Below are 26,157 nucleotides of genomic sequence, written 5' to 3'. Positions count from 1 at the left end.
ACAAAAAAGAAATGCTAGCTAATACAGTAGTTCACATGAAATGAAGAGGAAGATGCAATAAACGTATTATTAGTTTTTAAATGTCTCGATGGTATATGTAGGTGTTTGTCGGCATTCTGAAGAGATGCAGTCAGGCAACATTGGACGAATATTAACTTCACAAAATGCCATCCTATAAAACATACTATATATCGTCACCTAAAATGCAAAACAATGTATGATCAAAAAATTCGAAATTCAGTATTTAACTGATTACGATTCACTTCTTCAAATTACATACATATAAGTACCTATGTTTAACATTTTAAGGTGCTGATGTCAGATATAACACAGTTTTTACCAAAATTTCCATTTTGTATCAACTCACGTTTCATTTTATATCGTGCTTTATTCATTCCCCTGTAAATTTCCGACAATGTTGTTACGTTATTTTTCATTTTAGGTGACGATATATACATATATATAGTAAATGACGAGTTGAGATGCTTTAGCCAAATCCATTTGTCTGTATATGATTATGCGAAATAGTCCTTTGGTGTTAAGCTGTCGCTCTGAAATTTTTTTTCTCCCCAAGAAGTTCCTCATGCGTCGAAACTGTTGATACCGGACCACTCTAGCATATATCCGCCTTACCAACTGATCGATCAAAATCAAGCTCTTGTACTATTAAAAACTTTGTCATTTGACAAAATATCTTCATGAATATTTCCTAAAGCAATTCTTTCGAATATAATAGCTTTGTTCACCTAACAGTTGTTTGTGTCACCTAAAACTAACCGAGATAGGTATAGAGCAATATTATATTTAAATGATCAGGATGAAGAGACGAGTTGAAATCCGGACGTCTGTCTGTGCGAGCTTTAACCTGAGTAAAAATTATGATATTGTATATATTGTGATATGAAACTTTGTGCTAGTATTCCTTGATAAAAAAGTGAGGACGAGTTCGTAGATAGGCGTAATGGAAATACTGCCACGCGCACAAAACGCCATTAAACGACAATCTATAAAATGCGATAACATAGCTCTAAATTAAGATTAAAAACTTTAATTTGGTGAAGGCAGGGGCATCAGTGAAATACAGATTTTTTAAAAGTGGCCCCTGTAAGAGGTTCAAGGTACATATATCTCAAACCATTCAACCATTCGCTCTAGACAAATCTTAAGTCCCTAAGCACCCATACCGACACCGTGGAAATTGATGAGATCGAATGATAAGCGCGCCCACTCCGCATATAAGCGGTTCAATATATATGTATATCAATAAATAAATGCGTGAGAAGAATAAAATTGTGTACTCTGTTTGTACTATAATAGGAAGGGCTTTATAGAAGCCGGTGTCAAAATTTTTGCCAAAGGGCATTGCACCTTTTGGTGAAAATTCGTATCTCGGGACCTACTGGATCGATTTCAGCCAACTTCTGTAGGTAGAATTTTTCTCGCATTCCTAAATCACAGTTTAGAATTGGGAAAATCGGAATTTATAACCACACCTACTTGTCACATAACACAATTTAATCTTCCATTAGTTTCTTTCACTTTCCACTATAAAAATTAAGCTACAATGAATTATGGGGATAAGACTTTACGCATATATAATACTCCGGCACTCGAAGTGTTCACGCAGCTGTCGCACTGGAATCAGCTCTTTATAAATTAGCTTAATGACAGTTCGGAGTATTGTTCACAAGTGTACAAAAGAGTTTTGCCAAAAGTGAACGCAAAAAAAGTGTTCAGCGATGGAATTCAAACGTAATAGTGTGATTGCTTTATATTTGGCTGGAGAATCACAGCCAGCAATTGTTCGTGAGCTCAAACACCTTAATGTGAATAAAGTTATTGTTCATCGCACCATCACTCGTTACAATGATACTGGTAGCGTCGCAAAACGTCATGAAGGTGGTCATCAAAAGATTGCAACGTCACGTGAAATGGTTCGGAAAGTGAAGAAGCGACTTGAGCGAAATCCACCAGGAAGTGCCAATCAAATGGCTAAAGAACTGAAAATATCCGACCGCAGCATCCGACGCATTTTGAAAAATGAGCTCAAGGTCAAGCCTTACAAGTTCCAAAAGACCCATGATCGCACACCGAACCAGCAACAAGTAAGACTTGAGGGAGCGAAGCAGTAACTTCGCTTGGCCGAAAGCGATCAAATTCCGAACATTGTTTTTTCTGACGAAAAGATTTTTCCAATTGAGCAATTCGTAAACTCTCAAAACGATAGGGTTTACTTGACCGACCGTTCATAAGAGAATCTAAGTCATCGGTTGGCCACCAGGAGGCAGCACACGCCACAAGTAATGGTTTGGGCCGCTGTCACCGCAAATGGGCGCTCTCCAATTGTTTACATCGAGCCTGGCGTCAAAGTAAATGCAACATATTATCGGGAAAGTATTCTGGAGGCTGCTTTGAAGCCGTGGGCAAACAAACATTTCGGTCGCAAACCATGGACGTTTCAACAAGACTCAGCACCGTCTCACAAAGCGCGAGTAAACCAAGAATGGCTGAAAAACAACGTTCCGAACTTCTTTACGACCACACAATGGCTCTCGAATTCACCAGATGCAAATCCAATGGATTATTCTCTCTGAGCCATTTTGGAGAGCAAGGTCCGAAGTAAAAAATACACCAATCTCAAGATGCTGAAGAAAGCCATTGTCCGTGAGTGAGCCAAAATACCGGCAAGTCACATTCGGGCAGCTTGCGATTCGTTTTTTGACCGTCTCACGGCCATAGTTAGGGCAAAAGGTGGTCATATCGAGCAAAAGCGAATTGATCCCGAATTTATGATTACTATCACACATTTTGTACTTTCAACTAAATAAGAATAATTTTACAAACCGAATTTATGGCTTTTTTAATTGATTACACTTCGAGTGTCGGACTCACACTTTCGGTTGACTTTATACCGTTCAAATCGACCAATAAGTAAGAAAGGTTAATAAAATTAACTTAACGTATATTATACTGAATATAGTATAGTTTAATGTCGAAAATATCTGAAACTATACTACATACACTTGTGCTCATATAATTAAGTCATTCAGTACTTTTTTACAACATGTAAAAAAACAAGGTATACTACTTTATGCAACATTCCTAATATTGCGCGAGCAAAAAGTTCCGTTATTCCAAGAACGCCACCGCTTTACATCGCATTCAAGTATTTTCGTTTGGGAGAGTTTTAGTCAATTTTCCATTTGTTGTCAATAAAAGTGTGCTCACATAATTAAGTCATTCTGTTTGAAACGGGTAAATTTAAATTTTTTCGCCACAATTTACATCAATATTGTTCTTTTTTACTAAATTAGGTTATTTTTAACAAAATTTGTAGTCATCGTCGTCATGGGCAAGAATAAAAGCACAATTCAAGCGAAAGAAAGGTCATATGGGAATGTTTTTAAAAATATCAAAATATTGCCAAAGTTGTAGATGTTTTAGGATTTTCTCGAGGCAAAATTAATAACGCTGTTCAATTTTATAAAAAAAATAAGACTTTTGAAAATTTACCGCGTGAAAAGCCAAGAAAGACCACCCGCCCTGAGGATAGGGTCTTAGTAAGGCTAAGTAAGTCTGATCCATTTTTAACCTCCACAGAAATTAGGGCTCAATTAGAGGAATACCACGGCGTACAAATATCTGCGCAAACTGTACGAAGACGACTACAAGAAAATTCATTGAATGGCCGTTTATCAAGACGAAAACCTAACGTTTCGAAAAAAAATATTGAAAAGCGAAAAGCGTTTGCTAAAGACCATCTCTGGGAGGACTCTACATTTTGGAATTTGGTGGTTTGGAGTGACGACTCCAAATTTAATGCATTTGGTAATGATGGGAAACCATATGTAAGACGACCCCCTTTGCAAGAACTCAATCCCAAGTACACTAAAAAAACCGTGAAACATGGTGGTTCATCGGTGATGGTTAAAATAGACGGGAAAATGACAGGTGAAATGTACAAAGGAATACTGGAGAACAATTTAGACGGTGACTATGTGAACAATTTACCGTTAGCTTGGATTTTCCAGCACGATAACGACCCCAAACACTGCTCGCGGGTCGTTAAAACATGGATACGTCGTAGTCGAAATATTAAAATTCTGGATTGGCCAGCTCAAATTCCGGACCTAAACCCCATAGAAAACCTATGGGGGATTATAAAAAGAGCCGTAACTGCACGAAAACCTCGCAACAAAGATTCTTTATGGGAAATAATACAGACAGAGTGGTACAAAATAAATCCCGCTCAATGTGCTACTTTAGTCCAAACAATGCCTAAGCGATGTACGGTAAAACTGCAAAAAAAAATGCCGTATACTTCGAATAACTACAGTTTTCTTTAGGTGACTTAATTATATGAGCACAACAACTTGGATGTGCTAAGCGATTGAACGCAAAATTTTTATTATTTTAGAAGTTAAATAAAAAATTAGTATTCTGTTTTGAACTGAATTAAAATTTCTTGCATTTTTTGTAAAATTAAGTTACATTCCTGTACCATAGAAGTTGCTTTGAATAAACTTTCGTTCTGTTACGGGCGTGACTTAATTATATGAGCACAAGTGTATATTACATATAATTATCGTCATTTTACCAAGCCGGCTTTAATCCTCGCAATTTGAAAAATTATGAAATGCTCGGTTATACCCCTTTTTACTTGTTACTTAATAAGTTCATTTCCTGCTACTTTTACCACTTAGCCATTGATATTACAAATGTATTTATTATGCTAAGAAACCCCATAAGTGGCATACAACCACTAACGCAATTAGTTTAGACATAAGAATAAGTAAAATGCCATTTCGATAGCATGAAACTTCGAGAGAAAAAACAAAATAAAAAAAATGAAATAAAAAATAATCTATTTGCAAATAAAAATAATTTATTCTAAGAAAAAGAAAATCTTGCAAAAAAATGTCATCGCATGCAAATGTCAACTCCACTTATTTTTATGCAAGCATATTTTTATTTACTTATGTATGCGCAGGCATTTATACCCAAGGACATGCTCCTTTAAGCATATAAATACCCGCTCGGCACATATTTATATGCTTATGTCGTCATACTTGTATATGCACATAAGTACCGTATGAAAAGTCAACATGCGATATTTGACAGTATGCAAGATGAAATATATGTATGTATATGTGTATGCATATGCATGTATGTGTGCGTGTATGTGCATGGTTACTTGGGTAATGCACTTATAACACTCAATTTGACCGACTCCAAGCGTGAGTCAACTCGGTGTTCCATATTCAATGAGCAGCCACATTTGACTCAGCGAAGACGCTGCACTCTACGCGCCATAGAATGCAAGCCAAGCCAATGTGGCAGCAACAGCAGTAGCGGGCTACTGAATATGCAATCGCTATGCAAATGTCTTGCAAAAATATGCACACTTCAACTATGGGCAAAAGGATAATAAAAATTCAAATTAAATATGTAGAATGCAACGCGCATTGCCAGCACTAACCTTGAAGGCAACTTTTTCACAACAACAACAGCAACAACAATATGAAGAAAGCAAGTAAAGCAGCAACAACAACAGCGTTGGTGTTAGAAAAATTTCATTTCAATGTTTTTAGGTAGCGAACTAATTTGCATATTGCATTTGCTGGGAAAATCAATGGCATAGCGAGCTTAATGTTGAAGTGCTGAATTTGCTATTTATAGGAAAACGCTTGCAAAAACACACAAAAACATACATACATACTCGTATGTGTGCATGTATGTGTGGGCAAATTCAAATTAGCACGATAAAGATTACGTGTACACGTTGCATGTGCAAAAAGCCACAAGTCATATTATCGCCACAATATGTTGTTGTGCTGTGTTGCCGCATTTTGGGCGTGAGAAAAGTTTACACTGCGGTAATGTAATAAAATCGACAAAGCGTCATATGTTTAAGTGCGGGAAATTGCATCAAAATATAATGGGGAAACAAAAATATAATAACATACATTATATGAAAAATGAGAGCAAATAAAATCGAGTACAAAGGATGGAGACAAATCAAATCAAGTATGTAAGCCCTGTAGGAAAAACTCAAGCTGCTCAGATGGATAAGAGTTTACTCAGTAAAATAAGCTGCATTTAGACTTATAGATGTGAAAAAGTTAGCGAGTTGAGAAAAGAACACACAACTGGTATAAATAAGTTAAACTGGTATAAAAATATATGTGTAAGTAAAATAAAATCCGTTCCGATGGATAATTGTTGATTCAATAAAATAAGCTGCATTAACAGTCACAGATACGCAGAAGTTAGAGAGTTGAGAAAAGAACGCACAAATGGTATAAATAAATTTTACTGGTATAAAGATAATTAGCTGGTATAAATCAAATAAACTTTTATAGTTGAAATTAAAATGGCTACTAATTAAGTCAAAGTAAAAAAATTTAATTTTTACATCTGCTATAAGTCAAAGAAAATGGTATACATTTAAAAAACAATAAAATTCGTCATTATAATATTTGAATTTCGATATATAATTACTGGTATAATTGAAATAAACTGGTATAAATAAAAAATGTTATGCAAATAGAAAAATTAATAATTTACATCTTTCGTATGTTCAAAATTTAGATATTGACAATTCGTATAACTTAAATAAGTTGGTATAAATCAAATAAATTGGTATAAAAAGAATACCACTTGGAGTTTGGTAACTGGTATAAATGAAAGAAGTTGGTAAAAATCAAGTAAATAATAGTTTACGTTTTGCAATTGATCAAAAGTTTTAAATGTTCCAAAGTTGGATACTGACAACTGGCATAATGCAAACAAGCTGGTATAAATTATGGATATATGTATATGTAGATATAAAAGGAATATACTACGACGAGTGGTCATACCACTTGGAGTGTGGCAATTGGTATAAATCAAAGTAGCTGGTATAAATGAAATAAACTGGTATAAATATCAAAATAAAATGTTTCGTCTTTTCAGCTGTTAAAAAGTTAGAGGCTGATTACTGGTATAAATTCGTATGAATTAAACAGACTGGTGTATTATTATCAGATTGGAAATAGTGGTTTTACCACTTGAAGTATGACAACTAGTATAAATAGAGTATATAATAGTTTACGCATTGCAGATGTACAAAATTTGGAGTCCGACAACAAGTATAATCGAAATTTATCACAGATATATATACACTACAAACAAAACAAATAAGAGCGCATGAAAACTGGTATAAATCAAATAATCTGGTGTAAAGTATAAAAACTGCTATATATTGAAAAGACACTAGTTTACGGCATACAGGTGTATAAAATTTGGAGACTAATAACTGGTATAGCGAGCATTTATACCACTTTAATGTTCATACGAGAATCAAAGTCATCGGTTGGCCACCACCAGGAGGCAGCTTCCGCCACAAATAATGGTTTGGGCCGCAGATGGGCACTCTCCAATTGTTTTCATCGAGCCTGGCGTCAAAGTAAATGTGACAAATTATCGGGAAAGTGTTCTGGAGGCTGCTTTGAAGACGTGAGCAAACAAACATTTCGGTCGCAAACCATGGACGTTTCAACAAGACTCAGCACCGTCTCACAAAGCGCGAGTGAACCAAGAATGGCTGAAAAAAACGTTCCGAACTTCATTACGACCACCAATTTAGGCATGAAAACTGGTAGAAATCAAATAATCTGGTATAAAGTATAAAAACTGCTATATATTGAAAAGACACTAGTTTACGGCATACAGGTGAATAAAATTTGGAGACTAACCACTGGTATAGCGAGCATTTATACCACTTTAATGTAAGGTCACATATTTACATTTGTCTCTAATCTAAGTAGATAATTATTGCAAAATTCTTAAGTACAAACAACAACAAGTAGACAAGTGAAGAATCGAAGAAGCCTTTCTAGTATATTAGTTAGTTCTAAGTGAGTTAAATAGCCCTGCTCATCTTATAACTAGTGGTTACTGTATAAACAGTATTATATATAAATAGATTATGCGGAAATTTAGCAAAATAACTTTTCCCGACATAACATTTTTATACCCTGAAGCTGCAAATAGAACAATCCTAGATATTCTCAAATCTGTCGTTTAGGGAAATATTATTGAAACCTTGCTTTTAAATATTTTTTTGATTTACAGACATCATGTCAATTATAGTCAGAAGGTACACTCATAAAATAATTTAAGTTATTTTGTCAGGAGTCCTTAGATATATGCTAAATGTATAAAACGATTTTTAACTGGCAATCGGCCGATCGAAGTTCGGAAATAAGATGAGAATTCCTTAATCTCATTATCGATAGCATTATTTTACTTTCTTATACATAACGGAAAAGTTAATGAACTTGCAAGAGATACTTTATTTTGGACACTAACTGACTGAGAGCGGAAAAGGAACTCGCTATTATCTTGCGATTTACTATTAGACAATTGAACTTCACTTGAGCTCAGCAAGTGTTGGGTGCCTCGTTGTCGTACACTGCTTTTGACAAAGACTGAATGTCAAAAAGTCTAACGAACTTCTTACACTCAGTCAAAGCATCTCAAAGTTTCATAGGCTCGACTTGGTTCCCATTCCATTAGCAGAGAGATCAAAAATGTTTTACAATTCCAACTGCTTAGACTAAAAATAGTAAATATTTTATCATTTTAAATGTAACTTATATGCTTAGTCTATGGGCCTCGACTTTAGCCATTTTTGGGTACCAGACTCTGAACTGAAAGCCATCTCCTAGCATATTTATGGTGAGCTCAAGGCGATTTCTAAGTATATATCTTCCGGAGTGATTCGTCATGTGCTCAGAGATCTATTCTTAATCAACCATCAAATGCAAAGCTGAGGAACAGCAAACTGGCGTTGAAAATAACTAATAGTTGCCTCTAAATAAAAGTCCAATTATTGCCCAACCAATCAGTAAGCAGTTGGTCGCTTTTGGAATTGAAACTTTATTATATAGGTTCTTGCTTCTTAAAATAAAACTCCACAGATCGATCGGCCTAGAATAATTTTTCGAAATCTGTATAACTAAATCAGAAACTCAATGTAGTGTAACTATACTAGAAATTGGCATTATTAAGTAGGAGTAGGACATGAAGAAAGTGCAGGAAGAAGGCTGGAGTAGGCTACTTTTCTTCCTTCCAGCCTTAACCAAAATTCGTCTGAGATATCTAAAACCTTCACAGTTCAAGGGACTAGATGAAGTATCAAGTGGAAAAGGAGCTACGACAACTTAGTGCCATTATTTGTTATTGAATGCTTTTGACAGACATATACGATAGCTTGTGACGTTATGAAAGCAAGCAGAAAACAGGCTTCTTTTACAATTATTAACGAAGCTTAATAGTTTGTTTTATATAAGATACTTTCTGGTAGTTCTTCGTAAAATCCACATTTAAATATCAACAAATCTTGTCAAAAATAATTTAGAAGTAGTTTCGCAGTTGGAGTTTTCCAATGCGGCTTTTACATACGATATATAAATATAGATATTTTTATATATATATGTATATGTAAGTATATATGTCAACGCCGTCAACGACAGCGATCAGCGTTTGGCAAGCGACGGTTGGCATGCTTTCGACATCAGCAGCGCAATCGGAAAACAAAAATAACTGTAGTATGCGACATAATGGTTCGAGTGTTTGCGCCAGAAACTATGCTACACACTACATGCACATCCAACACAAAATATCGCGTTAGAGCCAGCGACACAGCTTCGTGCAACACACAACTACATAAATTTGCTGTGTATATGTCTGTCCCCTGCGACTCTTCGCCGCTCGCGTCTTATGCCCGCATACTTGAACCTACTCAAGCATTTTATTAAATTGCCACCTTCCGTTACGATTGTTTCCGCATTTCTTCACTTTTCTTTTTAACCCGCTTTTGTTTTGTTCTTCGCTGCCATTTTGTTTCCTTTTGTTTTTTGCGCATTTCGTTATTGTTGCGATTTTTTATTATTCTCCACCAATTCTTGTTTTGTTCGTCGTCGCCAATTTTATTTTCATTCAAGCGTCGCCTTTTTTTCTCCCTCCTTCCTTCCCCCTCGCTGCAGTTGTTCGTTTTGTAATTTTTCTGCTTTTGTTTACGGTTTCCAATACAAAGTTGGTGTCATGCCACCAGCTTCACCGCCGCTATGTCACATAGCTCGTATGTGTATGTATGTAGACAGGTCCTCGAGCACTACACGGCGCAGTTTGAATTGGAGAGAGAGTAGCGCGGTGCTTGGCGGCGCATTGCTTGCGCAATATGATTACACTATTGTCTTCGTTCGGTTCGGTTTTTATATTTTTGCATTTTTATGGCGAATAGGTACTTCAGACATTTTATTTTATAACATGTTTTTGTGGATTTTTGCTTTGGTGTATTGAAAAGTTCAATGATATTTAGATTTACAATGCGGAAGGCGACGACATCATCATTTTTGGACGGCTTCCAGTCGCACTGTTGAGATACAATTTCGACTAAGTCAGCAAAAATGCAAATATTGAATGTTTTTCCACACTTTTGCATCGCACAAAAATATAATACATATTGTATTTATGTAGATATGTAAGTATATGCTCAAATGCGCTCTCAAGGATTTGATAAATTTGGTATTGCAAACGTAAGTCACTTTGAAGTTCTGCATGACAAATAAGAAGTGCTTAAAAATAATATATACAAATTGAGTTTTCGAGTGTTTGGCAAGATTGCTAGATTCATTAGGAGAGTTCTTGACATTTAGAAAAGGTTTTCTTTTAGATGATTTATAAATTCTCGGATAAAACCAGCGTTTTTCAAAAATTTATGTCGCAAAGCCCTGTGTAAAATTTCAGAAGATCATTTAGTTCTCTCTTAAAGGGTTACATGGGTGTAAACCTCGGGTGCAAGTTCTCAAGGTTGTATCTAAACTGTTTCGCATCTACTTTGTTTAGGACAATATTAAATTGTAGAATTTAATAAGACAATAAAAAAATAATTTTTTGAAAAACCTAAACCTTTAAAATCAATTGTTGAATTCGCGGACCATAATCAGTTTAAACAACACAAAAATGCAAAAGCGGAAGTCCAACAAAAATTAATGTACGCTTTTAGTTCTAACGGCTTCAAACGCTTCCGAAAAATTTTAGTAGAACCGAGTCAGCAATGCTTAACCGATTTTTCTCAACTTGTTCTGATTTTTAGTCCGTTGGCAAGATTTCCTAAACTCTTCAACCGATCTTTATCAAATTTTACACGGGTTTCTGAGGTATAATTAATTCTTAAAGACTTGCTCGACGGATTTTTTTTTCGATTACAACTTTTTGAAAGACAAATATGGCGAAATTTTCTCTGAAATTTTTGTTCTTTTTTTTAAATGTCTGTCCAATTTTCAGTATTTTTCCTTTGTCCAAGTTCCAAGTAAAGGTTTTTAACAATTTTGTGGGATGTTGCCGAGCTAATGCATCTTGACTACCTGAAAATACATATCCATCCGGTTTACCTTAACTTGACTACTGTCAGAACAGTCTCTAAAAAATACCAAGAATTTACATGCTTAACTTTTGATTTGTAATCTAAGAAACTTGATAATGAATCGGGTTCTTCGATTTATAAAAGAATTTTAATACGGCTTTTGCTGCTGCCACCGAAGTGGATTTCAAAGAAGCTACTACCATCAAGGACCCCAGCTGCCTCTGCTCCAGCTGCTGGTGCAAGCGTTGCTGCCGAAAAGAAGGAAGAAACCAAAAAAGAGGAGTCAAAGTCCAAGCAAGACGGCAAAATGAGTTTCGGTCTCTCTGACTAAACAGCTCAACACTAAAGTTGAGTCTCTTGACAATAAATTAAAATTAAAGAAAAACTTTAAACAGTTGGGTACGATAAAAGAGAGTAGACAATCGTCTCATTAAAGGAGAATTAACTATTTGATTTTTACCATACTTTGATGTATGACATAACGACACACAATGAAATTTTCCGATGTGTGACAAATGGATCCAGGTGAGATGTAAAGCTTCAAAGACATGTATGATTGCCAATATCACTTGCAAGAGATCCGAAGAAAAACAGTCATGTGTTTACTCATACTGTCCTGAGAGGACTGCAGGGCAGCAGTTGGCGTAAGGTCAGAAGACAGGTTCTCTATGAATATTGGTTAAATTTTAAGAAATTGGCTATGTAAACGCCAGAAATAGAAGATCTGATATTAAATAATTCTTGCTTTTAGAAAAGAACTATTCCAAATGGGTTATGAAAATATAATAAGTTTGCAGCGATGTTTGTAACACGTAAGGTAACATCAGAGACCCTATAGAGTATATATAACAATGAACTGTATGACGAGCTGAGCCGATTTAGCCATTTCAGTCTGTCTGTCCGTCAATGTAGATATTCTCAAACTAATATGTTGATTTTTAAGGTATTGAACTGCGGTTCTGCGCCCGTCCTTTTCTCACTAGGAAGTTACGCATTTATCGAAACTCCCAATAATGGACAACTATGGCGTATAGTCATACAAACTAACCGATCAAACCCAAGTATTTGTATGGAAACCTATTTTATTTGATGAGGTACAATCACGAAATTCGGCATTAGATAAAACCTGAAGCGTTCTCTGCGAAAGGCAGGCACCTTGTGGTGGCGCAGGGGCTTAAGCCCCAAGGCATACTCCGCACCCCCCAAGTAGAGGGAGCGGTGCTGCCTTGCAATGGTTAATCTCTAGGTTAATTCGGCAGTATTCTAACGGAGCCTTGCCAACACCTGGCCGAATTGAGAAACACCAATGGCCTTACGCTTCATGGGGCTTTGGCGCGGCGGACCTTTATGTTTCCCCAAATATGTATACGTACAACTGACCGCTCAGCGCTTTAAGTCAAAATAAAATAAATAACAAAGTAAATAACAAAAACAAAAAGCCCAATTTTAAATCCAGCAACAACTACGACAAGGCAACGACCACAGAAAACGACAAAGGACAACGGCATCGGTGCAGGATGCACTATAGCCAGAACAACCTGCGCTGTTTGAAGGACCATGCAAGGGAGGATGTTGACGACCTGACCTCATCCAATCTAATCCAATGAAAAAATGAACCCGTGAGGGATATTTAATTTCGATGCAACCGAAGTTAATCTCTTGTCTTGTTTAATTAAAATTTTATTAAAAATATATTTACGAAATGCGAATATTACCACCCAATACTGTAATCGATTCTCGTTCAAAATTATGAACTTTTCTACAGCACACATTTAATTTAATTATCTTTCGCGGCTTTCCCCCCTCACCACCTGCTCCACCGAATAAAGTGAGTTTAAACGTTTTTTTTTTTCTTTATTCAAATTATGTCAGAGAATTCATGCCACATGCAGCGCGTGTCGCTTAATGCTGAAATAGTTATTTGTTGTTGCTTTTATCAGCCAATAGGAGTAACTTTTCTAATATATAGAGCACACGCTCAAAAAGTAGCTAGCGCGGTTTGTTAAACTATTTTCGTAGCGCCTGGGGACTGCCACTTTGTGTTCGTTGTACGTTTCATTTAGTTTTTTCTACCTTCTTTGTTTTTTTTTTTTGGTTTTTTTGTTGCTTTTATGCGCTGGTAAATTAAATATACTTGTTAACATAATTTCACACGTCGCCCAGTTCCCCACTTTTCGCTAATGGCAATCTAGGTGGGCGCTGGAGTGAGCGCCAGCCACAGTGGCTGTCATGACTAAGCCAACAATAACAACGAGCAACGCGAAAAAGTCAACCAAATTGCGCACACCCACGCAATATAAATTCACACACAGCTGCTCGGTGGCACCAGCGTAACAAAGGAACATACGGACATACCTTTGTTGAGGAATTAAGGCGTTGCGGATACACGCAAATGAGCTTTCAACATTATACACGGTAGGAATGTTGAGTTCCGCTGGAGCTGAGCGTCGTGCCGCAGGGACTAACTGCGCTGCGCTTAATGATTATGCTCATGAATAAAGTGAAACACAAATATTGCCGTGTACTGGAATTTTTTAAATGAAATTTTGATACTGAATGTGGAAATGTTAACGGTAATTTATTAAAGTTTTAGTATAACAAAGGAGCAATAGATCCTTGAACTAATTCAAATTATCTTGAACGAGCTCGTACGACTTTTTTATGTATGTCTTGTCGTTGCATGACAAAAAGAGCCACTATTAATAGCCAGTACTAAACTACCGCCATATGAAGTAATGCAAATGTGGTCCCAACTTGAGCGAAGGTTCCTTAGAGTACGTTTTATAATGACCTGCAAGTGGCACATATCGTTGCTGTAACGACAGCACTGATGATAGGCATTTTCCAGCCCCTTACCCGCAAAAAAATATATATTTATGCCTTCTATGAGCGCTTGGAGTGCACCTGTGAGAGCTGCCCCCGCCACGATATCAAAATCGTGTTTGGCGACTTTAACGCCAGGATGGGCAAAGAAGGTATCTTTGGTACTACGGTCGGTAAATTCAGCCTCCACGACGAAACATCCCCAAATGGATCGAGGCTGATCGACTTCGCCGGGGCCCGAAATATGGTTATCTGTGGTACTAGATTCCAGCACAAGAAAATCCATCAAGCCACCTAACTGTCTCCGGACCGAAAAACCACCAATCAGATCGATCATGTTGTGATAGACGGGAGACACGTCTCCAGTGTTTTAGATGTGCGTGCGCTCCGAGGTCGTAACATCGACTCGGACCAATATCTTGTTGCAGCCAAGATTCGCAGCCGCCTCTGTGGAGCAAAAAACCGTTTTCAACATTATGAACTTCTCGAAGCTATGGTGTTGCTTGTCGAGATGTGAGAGCTTTCACAAAAACCTTTCTTCAAATGTTGCTGGAGACAATGTTTAAACCTCTGTACTGCATAGTTATATGGTAGATATGTAGCCTCGAACAAGGCTAAGGCGCGATCGCTTTTTATTAAAAGCGGTTCTTATTCCAAGGTGAGATTAAATGCGTTGAGAAACAAATATATATACATATATCGTAGACACCGCATACGTTCTTCCTCTTCACTGTTTGGCGCCAATTGGAAATTCTAAGTGTAGCCAGGTCCTGGAAGATGGAGCCATGGGTAGAAGTTCATGGTAGTGAGCTCTCTGTTCTCTGGGCACCATTCACTTGAGAGTGGCTAGAAACGATTCTTATAAATATGCCGCAAGTAGCTCACGTCTTCCAGTCCTGGACCAAATATCCTTTGGGTAGCCATAAGTTAAAAAAAAATATCTCTTTTCCGGAAAACATAACGAACAGCAAAGATCTCCTCGATAAAAAATTATATATCCAATGCTGCTCCGGTTCTCGAGGACTGTTTAGTTGCTTGGTTAGGTGAAGGAGGAGATCACAAGAGATGCTCCGGGCTTACTATCGGTTCAAATAAGCCAAACTTAATACTTTTCAGCTCATTGTTATGTTTAACGTATGGTAAAATGGTGGTTCGCCCAAGCAGACAAATTTGTTTAGGTGGCGTATTGGCTCCAAAATATATATTACTTCTTAATCGGTAAAAGCAGGGTATTCGCCGATGCAATACTATACTATCTCTCTATTTAGTAATGGGTATGCATTTCAATCTCCCTTCATATCGAGACATATCGCATAGTATTGTTCACTCTTGTGTCCTAGTTTCGCAACACAACTTTCATTCCGCTCATCTTCCACTCCTTTTTTTACAACATGGACTTGGGAGCGACGTGTATGATAAAGACAGTTTAGATATTATGATGCTTATATCCACTACGAAGTCACAATTCTGCTTAATTTCTACCCACTATATAATATACAATCCTTAAGGTATCTCTACGACAAATCAAAACAACAATATCAAGACATTAAAGATGTGACAACAATCAATGTATCATTTCGGTCGGCATATTTGTGCTTGAGGCAAAGATTCGTCAATTGATTGGTAGGATAAACAGGGATGGCAAGTATGAGCGATACGAAGTCAGACTTATATACGTCAGACAGATAGTAAGAACAACATAAAATAAATAGGAAATAGCGGATAATCTGCAGGAATCTTAAAGTATAGCTTTTTTCATCCAACAATATCAATCCATCACCAAAGAGGAAACTCAAAACCGAGGTCCATCTCAAGTCGACTAAGAACTATTTCAATATCTGCTCTAAAAGCAAAATAAGCTGCAAGATTCGGTCATAGCTCATTAAACTAACCTACACGATGGAAAATATGTGGGTTTGTTGATAAAATTGACCACATACCCCTATATTTCATTCGAAAGAGAAGGTTTCAAGTCACACTAAAAGAGAGTGGATGGCGCAGGAGCATGCCACTTGCCAGCAGTACTTATAACACATATAAACAAGCGAATCAAAAATGTCAAATGGAGTGGCCGGATTTTATCTCATCATGTAAGTAGTAGATGTAATGGCTGTCCTAAATCGGGTGCACGTATACTGAGTTCCAGACCACAAAGGAATTCCGGGAAACGAAAGAGCTGATGAGATTGCGAAAAGTGCCATCCGCGAAACTAAAAACGAAATTTCCGAAAGGACTGACACATGGGTGAGATGGTATGCCTTAAGATTATGTACAAAAGGCCGGAAGAAAACTACGTATATGTTTTACTCACATAGTCTCGAAGGGCGTGCAGGACGACTGCAGACCGCATGACAAATCACAATCTATTGACATCATATGAAAACCGGACGAGCATAAGTAACGCCGATACATGCAGAAAGTGCTGGAAAAGGTCTAGAACAACTAAGCTTCTGTCTGGTTTTACCCAGAACTTAGAACTTAGATACCTGAGAGTTTTGCAGTCTAAGAAACTAGATGAAGTATTAAAATTAGCTTTTTAAAGTTCGCTAAACATGTTGACTTTTGTATGACGCATACAAATCAGCTCAAATTTAAATAAATCTCAAGATTACGAGACGTGTTGAAATCCGGGTGATTGTCTGTCTGTCCGATTTTTTTTTTTTTTTATACTGTCAGTCACATTTATGTCAAATTTCATGTCAAATATTCATTAGTGTTTGAGATACGTGTCGTTTAGTGAGCTGCTAAAAGTGAGTTTTTCGTTTTTTGCGATGTCGAAATTTGTTGAGCAAAGAATTTGCATTAAATTTTTTTTACGGAATCAATTTTCTGCTGCGGATACGGTGAGGATGGTGCATAAAGCCTTTGGTGATGAGGCTATGTCTAAAAAAAATGTTTACAAGTAGTATAGTGAGTTCCAAACCGACCGTGAACGTGTTGAAGACGAAGAGCGTCCAGGGCGACCATGAACCTCAACCGACGAAGCTCACGTTCAACAAATCAAAGATTTGGTGTTGAAAAATCGTCGATTAACAATTAGAGACCTTGCTGATGATGTTGGCATATAGAAAGGCTCAGTCAATACCATTTTGAAGGATGTTTTGGGCCTCAAGCGCGTCAAATCTCGCCTGGTACCGAAAACATTGAATTTTTTGGAAAAAAGGCGTCGCGTTGAAGTGTGTGAAACGATACTTTCCGACTACCAGGGTGTCATGAAACGCATTATAACTGGCGATGAGACTTGGATCTATGCTTACGACCCCGAAACAACCGATCAAACGAGCGAATATCGTACTAAAAGAGAGCCGAGACCAAAAAAATCGCGCCAAAGTCGCTCAAAAATCAAGGTCATGTTGACTGTTTTCTTCGATTATCGTGGTGTTGTGCATTATGAATTCCTTCCAACCGGTCAAACAGTCAACAAGGAATATTATTTGAACGTTATACGTCGTTTGCGTAACGCTATCCGCCTAAAAAGGTCGGAATTGTGGAAAGACAATTCTTGGTTTTTACACCACGATAATGCACCATCCCATACTGCCCTCATAATTCGTGATCATTTCGCCAAAAACTCAACCCATATCGTTCCGCAACCACCGTATTCACCTGATCTGGCGCCGTGCGACTTCTGGCTCTTCACCAAGCTCAATAGACCGCTCCAGGGACACGGTTTTTATACGATAGAGGAGATTCAAGCCGCAGCGAAGACGGAACTGAAGGCCATCCCGGAAAGTGACTACAACCAGTGTTTCGAAGATTGGAAAGTCCGTTGGCTTAAGTGCATTGCATCGGGAGGGGATTACTTGGAAGGGGATGAAATTGATTTGGAAGAATAAATAAAGAATTTTCAAAATAAATACAATGTCACCTTATTTTTTGGGCACAGTATATAGTAATAAAAATTGAGAAAACGTTTTTCTAATAACAGTACATATTTGTGCTGAGATTGAATAAAATCGGTTGAAAGGTCGTCCGAGACAGTCTTATGTGGCAGAAGGTACTTCCCTGACTTTAATCCTTGTGGGTTAGAAGAGTGCAGAATGTTCGGTTATACTGAGATTGAGGCGACACTTTCGAAACTTCATTTTATTTGAGTTATTAAATGTTAAGCAGAAAATTGTGGAATAAATGCCACTAAATATTTCGCAGTTTTCAGTTTTAAGCCACCAAAGATATCCAGATCTATATATTATATAAATAACCAAAATTGTGGTTAGTTATTGAACCTGACGGCGTCAAAACATAAATCACAATTAATGGATATATACGCCACATACACATATATAATGCATAAACGGACGCTGATGCAGCGCTTATCTACAATCGTAAATTTTCGGCATGCTGTGCTATGCCATTTGAAGCTATGTTGTGCTATTCAATGCTATGCTGTGCTATGTATGTGCGGCAGTCAAATGCTCAGCATCAAATGCCATCATTCATAGCGCGCTAGCATTTAGCTCAACGCAGGCTAACATTCGTCATGTTTCAGTGGCGATAAATGTGTTTATTTGCCATTCTGTTGGGCGAATGTTTGATGGGCATTCGGCGCGTTGGAATTGCTGCCATTCACTTTTTAACTTTGACTCGTTTAAATTTTACTTCCTCACACTCACTCAAACGCCAAACACTCGATCAACAGCAAGCAAATACCGTTGCAACACTCGCCTAAACTAACAAAAACGGAGTGAAATGTTTTGGGGAAAAAGGACTGGAGTTGAAAAGTGTTGAAGCCAAAAATTGTGCCACAAATTCGCAGCTGGAGTGATAACAAATGTGTTAGTATTTAAATAGCAGCGGTTGAAATATTTCCCAACATACATTTAGGCGTTTAACAGCCGCACGCACGCACAGCTGCCGATTCAATTCAGTTTCGAAATGTTTACGGTATGTCAGTTGGGAAATGAAAAGCTGTGCAGTGACTTACCATTACGATTTTCGCTATCCGCGGGCTTCATCTGAATGGGATGATACATCTGAAATAAAATAAAAAAGAAAATGTTTTGAATTTTGGTCAAAATTCTTAGATTATTGGGATTATGAATTTATTTTACAATCCAAAATATGAATACAATTAAATATTTGTGCTCGAAGTGAATGTAGTATTAATTCTAGACTATAGTTTCAACAGTTTCAGTGAACTATTTTTGAATACACGGCTTTTGGTTAGTTTGATGGTAGTTAGTCGACTATAACTAATTTGCCAGAGTAAAAATTTCAGGAGAGAAGTTGGTTAGTGGGACAAAAGGGCGATAATGTAGGTGGTTGATCGCAAAATATAATATAATTATGAAATGAATAATAGGAAATGAAATATATGATGCAAGTATTGTCAATAATATCTACAATAAAACTAAGTTATCTTTTGCTTAGAATTAGAAGTTGGTCTAACTATCAACCAACGTGGCTCCTCTAACATCCAATCTTTTGGTGACATTTGATGGAGCTAGAAATATGATTAGATCGACTGCCTGAACCGTCCAGTTTCCTATTGCAGTGAAAATCTATAACTCTGTGGAAACTTAGCATTATTCCTAGGCCTCACATTAGACTCAAGTGGAATAAGCATGTGGAATTTACACTGTTCATATGCAGACGCCTAGCCGGTAGGTCCTGAGCTGCAAACCAGTTATCATCTGGTGGCTGTATACCATGATCGTATAGTATATTGCCACTTATGGAGCAATTGCTTGGGTATCGAAGGCAACGCAGTCATTGGTAGGTCTTCAACTACCGAAACTGTAAAGACTCGCTTGCATTTACGCTTCAAGGACAATGCGCGATTGCCCAACCGCAGCACTTGAATTCATGCTGGAGCTCACACCGCTGCAAAATCAATCAATCAAACAGGCAGCGATATGGTAGCTCATGACAGCAGAAGTGTATGGTAAAGGGAGAATAATTTCATCTTAACAAATGAAGGCCTTAGGAGAAGACACACCACTGGTCCTTTTTGCAAGTGACGGCGTTACGAAGAGGTTAAACTTCACAAAAAAGTTTAAAGCTACTCTCAGCAGTAAGACGGTGTGAAGTGATTCCTCATTCGACCTACTACAAAGGGGCAGCACTATCCAGTGGAACACTGACGGCTCGAAAACACCGGAAGGCAGTGGAGCAAGCAATTGAGTAGGCATTGTGGAACCGCATAACAAGTTATCCAAACCCAATGGCATATTTTTCGAGCGTCTTGCGAGCAGAAATCTTCGCTATAAGACAGTGTACAGAAATTAATCTCCAACGCAACTACTTATAACAACCAGCGTATCGCCATACTCAGCGATAGTCAGGCGGCACTAAAAACGATCTCAGCTTGCGAAGTCAAATCGCACACATTGGAATAGTGTATGGGAAGGTTGAACCGCCTGCCAGTTTGCAACCGTGTACACCTGATCTGGGTGCGGGTGCATAAATGGGGAGAGTGAGGATGGAACGGCACTGTCAGCAGGCAAGAGGAATGTGCGACACCAAGCAGCTATTGGAAGGTTACAAAATAGTAAAGTTTAGAGAGGTGCATTGAGCTATTTCACGGATGAATCAAAGTTAAAAGAGAGGGTAGAAGGTGGAGTCTTCTGTCGTAGGCTCTCCATCAATTTTTGTTTCAGTAGTAGTTTCTTCCAAGCGGAGGTGGTTGCCATCAAGGTAACAGTAGATGCACTGCTCCAAAGCGTAGCTTCCTTCAAAGTGATGTGCATTCATAACAAGCTTCTTCCATATTAGACTTGTATGGGTCCGGTCATAGCGGAATCGCCGATGAGCTTTCTAGGGAGGACACCTTGCCACAATTTCATCAAATTGGAAGCGCGCCGGTTTTTCAATCTGCGCTTACGTTCTAGCTGTAGACTTATGCATTTCCAGTGAGCTCGGCAGGCGCTGGTCAACAACCAGATCTTATGCGGCTGTGAGATCTTACGGTCGTAGAGTGAACCGAAAGAGGTCCTTCGATCTAAATTCCATACGAGTAAGAAAATGGTTCTAAACTTCTTCTGTGAGCACCCAGCTTTATCACAAAACCGACATAGAACTCTTGGAATCGAAAAGGTGTCAAATCTTGAATTTCTACCTTCAAAAAGTATCCAGTTTCAGCAAGAACCACTCTATGTTCTTTTGATTATAACAATAATACGAGAGATAGCAATATTTAAAGGTCTTACGAATTCTATATCAAAATGGTAGGAAGGAGCTACACTCCTACTTACCTACTTCGCGATGAGATACGGAATATTTATTATGAGTTTTGAGAGGCTTCTGTCGACTGTCATATTTAACAACTTAGATATATGTTAGCTCCAAGGTCAGAAGGTTTAAACATTTGTTTTTTTTTTTTGTTGTTTACTTAAATTCTATACTTTCGACAGCATTTTTAATACGAGAATTCTTTAAGTTTACGTTAAAGCTTGGACTAAATCCCTGTGGGTATAATTTTTGAAATAGTTATGTTTGACGGGAAAAGGGCAACGTCATTAAATATAAAACTCAGCTGAGCTGTCATCATCAGCGGGAAAGATTTTAAAATTGCTGCCACAGCAAAATGCCAACACTACAAAAATCAAACGAACTCTTTTTGCATACAAACTCACATATGTATGCATGTGTGGACTCAAAGAGCATGCACACAACACATACACAGTTACAATCGTCACACACGCGTGCCATGTTGGGTTTCAGCATTTCCGGCATGTGCGCGTGTAGAAAGACGGTTGCATGCAAATTACGTAGTCATTCGTGTGCAGCGACGTGACGCTCTGCACTTTGCACTCGGCCAACCTAAGAAATGAGCAAAAAAAAAAAACACAAACACACACTCACTTGGTCGAATTGCGCTTGATTTTTATTCCGACGAAGACATTTCTGCCAATGTCGATAAATTCCCATAAAATTTCCGCTTGCGTTGCATTTTCAAATGTCAGTTTGTTATTTATTTTGAATGGAATGCAAATTTTTTTCGCCCTTACAAAATCTACATATCCGATTTGGAAAACTATTTTCGTGTCTTCATGCTAATATGCTGTAGCACGAGGGAGCAGAGACCTACTTCGGTGATGAAGGACTTTCCATAATTTTCATAATAACTTTTCGAGGTCAAAAGCGGCTTCGCCTACGGGTTTAATGCACACGTATAACGAGGTTGTACCCTTTGGAAGCTAAGTAAGTATGGTCCCATAATGAAAATAGTTTCGAAGTTTTTCTGACCACTTTGCTTCACTTCAAACTGTAAAAATTTATACCCACTAGGGTGTTTTTTTTTTGAGCTATTAATTTTTTTCAGTCCTGTTATGAAATTTCCTTGGAAATACACTAAGAAAAATTCCCTGAAAATTTTAGCCCTTAATATTAACATTATGACCTGGACCAAGGCATGTAAAAATTTTCCATAGAAAATACACTACAATCGTGAGTTTTTATCTTTAAATTCCTACAGATCAGAGGTATTTTATGGCATCGCTTTGACTTTAGACGCATATTTCTCAAAATTGTTCACTCTACAAAAGTGCCCAGTACAACAAAGTCGTAACTCACACCGGCGAGGTAGTACGAGGCTCTAAACCCGATTTTTCCAAGAATTTCGCATTTTTTTGTGTATATCTCGTAAATGACAAGAGCTATAGAAAAAATGTTTATGACAAATTTGTAAGAAATTTTATTTGCTATAAAAAAGGTCCGAGGCCAAAATCGCTATCATTAATACTTCTCGAGATATTCAGCTTTTTACACCTTATTACCCACGCTATGGGTTTATTAAAGCCATAATGCTTCCTATATTTTATATGAATTCTATACCTCACATGCTTTTACAATCGATGTCGGAGCCGGTATAAATATTCAGCGCCAGTCCCGACATTCAAGTTTAGATACCTTTACGACTCTTGTCATACTCCCTGAAGGCACCACCAAATGGTTTTGTTTCTTTCAGTGAATTTGATATAACTTTGAAAAAGAGTGTTGCGGAATGCTTTGTGAATTTTACCAGAAAGAAAGTTTTAACACTTCCTTTCCGAAACTTTTAAAAACTTCCGGAACCCTTCCATCATTAATCGTCTATATACCATGAAAGCCTGTCAAACAGTGTGAAGTTATCTCCAGCAAGGTGAAAGCTTTCACGAGAACTTAGTAGTGAACACATGGTTCATAAGCTTAATAAGGAGGCCACCCTGACGATTGAGACGAAAGTCTGCGCTCAACGATACAATTCAGGCAGGCTACTTCCGCTTCCTTGTACGGCTAATAACACTAGTTTACATACATTTTGCGACTATGATATTCGAGGCTGTTTCATGCTAATTTTGGGTTGACAAAACTGGAAATGATAGTAAAAATTTTCGAACACCAAAGATTTTTTATATTGTAGTCGAGAGGTGTAGGGATCAAACCAACAACATTTACTAAAATGTCAAAAATAGCTGTACATGATGGGATATTTTTAAACTCAAATTCGTAATCAGAACAATATCCCACACACTTCTTAAAACATGAGCAGCAAATTTTGCCCTCAGATTTGTTAAGTAGTATAATTATAAGGACCTGTGGCATACGTTCAAGAAGAAAAGGAAGTTCAAGAAAGTTTGTATGTGTGTATAGAGAGTACTACTGACCTGAGGTCCTAATATTTGGCAAGACCAGATTAGAACACACAATACCTACAATTTATGTGGAGAGTAATCTTTTATCAAGTATGAAGAGCTTGAGAAGCTGGCCGATAGAGGTAATGCTCGAACAGATGAGGCGACTATGGAAAGATTTCATGACCGTAGCATGCTTCTATAGGTTTTAAAATGGGATCTAGTAGCTGATGTTCAGAGCGCACTAAAGTTATGAAGTGATCACTTCTCTAGTCTGCTAAACGGCAGTGAAATTGTAACATTGGGAGATGGCAAATCCGAATCTCCAACTGACGCCGATGCAAGAGACTTCCATTGCCCGAATATGATGAGGTTCGAACAGCAATTGTCCGTCTGAAGAACAAGAAAGCGACAGAGGCCAATGAATTACCAGCCGAGCTATTCATCCTAAGTGTGCCTAGCAATCCAAAACAAAAGGTGGATCGCACAAACCGCGCCAATTGCCGTGGGATAATATAATATCGCATATAAAGTCTCATCGAGCGTAGTGTGCGGAAGACTAAAGCCACCGTCAACAAACTGATTGGACCTTATCGGTGTGGCTTTAGACTTGAAAAATCGACTATCGACCAGATTTTCATCATGTGGCAAATCTTAGAAAAGTCCCGACAGACACCATCTTTTCGTCGCTTTTAAAGTTGTTTTAACAGCGCGTATAAGAACAGCTTTTATGCCGCTATGTTTGAATTTGGTATTCCCGCAAAGCTAATACCGCTGTGTAAGCTGAGGTTGAGCAACACCAAAAGCTTTTTCAGGATCCGGAAGAACCTCTCGAGCCATTGGATACCAAACGAGGTTTCAGACAAGGAGACGCCCTATCGTGTGACTTCTTCACTCTGCTGATGGAGAAAATAATTCGAGCTGCAGAACTTAATCGAGCAGGTACAATCTTTTATAAGAGTGTGCAGCTGCTGGCGTATGCTGATGATATTGTTATCATTGACCCCAACACCCCGCGCAGTTAGTCTTACTTTTTCAGACTGGATAAGGAAGCGAAGAAAATGGGTCTGGCAGTGAACAAAGGTAAGACGAAATAGTATATCGTGTCACTAAACAAACAGTCCTCCCATTTGAGACTTGGCTCATAACTTTGAATTTCAAGATAATTTCGTCTATCTTGGAACAAGCATTAACACCAAAAACAATATTAGCCTTGAAATCCGCCGCAGAAAAACTCTTGCCAGCAGGAACTCGTACTACTTCGAACTCAATAGGCAATTAAGAAGAAAAGTACTTTCTCGAAAAACAAAGTCAATTATCATTCCCGTACTACTATATGGTGCCGAGGCATGGACGATGACAACATCTGTTGAGTTGGTCTTAGGAGTGTTCAAGAAAAAGGTTTTCCGAATGATTTATGGATCTTTGCGCATTGGCAACGGCAAGTACTGCAGTGCTGAAACGATGACCCGAACGAAATACACATCCACATTAACATAAGTAGTTCAGCGAATCAAAAGACAGCGGCTGCGCTGGCTTAGCCTTATATCCGGATGGAAGAGAACATTGAAGCTTTTCGATTCAGTACCTGCCGATGGCTGCAAAAGAAACGAAAGACCTCTACTCCGTTGAAGAGAACAGGTGGAGAAAACCTGGCTGCACTTGGTATCTCGAATTTTCGCTAAATAGCGAAGAGAAGTAACGACTGGCGCGCTGTTTTTAACTCGACTTTACCCGCGTAAGCGGTGTCTACGATAGTAAAGAAAATAACAATCTTTTGGTTGGTCTTTCTGGTATCGAAGTACATTATATCAACTAAATTCAAAATACATATTGAAATTTTGAAGCTATTATCAAAATATATACAGGAAATTGGGAGTTCAGCGTGATCCATAATTTAACTCTGCCACCCTTCACACATTTCCCGAGTAAACAGATCGCCTGCATTTTTTTGTGCAAACATTTAAAACCTCTAACATGTAAGCACCCGCCTCTTATAGGAAATTACACAGGTGTTTCCAAGTTATAAATTTAAAATATATAATTTTAAGGTAACATATTTCGACAACGCACACACACGCCGACTATGTGTGACACCTTTAAATTATAGCTGTTAATTGGCGTATGCCACCCGAAGCATACCTGCGGCGACGCCACGCATACACAGCGCTGGGTCATTTGTAGCACGATAACATGCTATAAATACCGAATTTTTGCCATACGAAATCATCAGCGTAAAAATACCGTTGTACGCACAGGCGAACAATGTAAAATCCACAACGGATTACTGGCGTACGCATTCTTCAACACTAAACCCAGCGACCTCAATTGACGGACCGCTATTCATTGCGCCAAGCGCCTCGGCCA

General features: G+C 38.0%; 1 protein-coding gene across 4 annotated transcripts in view; it reads right to left on the bottom strand.

The window, feature by feature from the left end:
* The window catches only part of LOC126753928 (CUGBP Elav-like family member 2), a 218,377-nt gene that overhangs the window by 76,172 nt on the left and 116,048 nt on the right, over nucleotides 1–26,157 (bottom strand). For all 4 annotated transcript variants that reach the window (XM_050465703.1, XM_050465704.1, XM_050465705.1 and 1 more), the window contains exon 4: nucleotides 19,161–19,209. In XM_050465703.1, coding sequence (XP_050321660.1) covers nucleotides 19,161–19,209 — 49 coding nt within the window. The remainder of the gene's footprint in view (nucleotides 1–19,160; nucleotides 19,210–26,157) is intronic.

Source organism: Bactrocera neohumeralis, chromosome 3 (genome assembly GCF_024586455.1).
Source record: "Bactrocera neohumeralis isolate Rockhampton chromosome 3, APGP_CSIRO_Bneo_wtdbg2-racon-allhic-juicebox.fasta_v2, whole genome shotgun sequence".
Classification (NCBI taxonomy): domain Eukaryota; kingdom Metazoa; phylum Arthropoda; class Insecta; order Diptera; family Tephritidae; genus Bactrocera; species Bactrocera neohumeralis.
The sequence above is the reverse complement of the archived record's forward strand: the minus strand, read 5'-3'. Positions and strand labels throughout refer to the sequence as shown.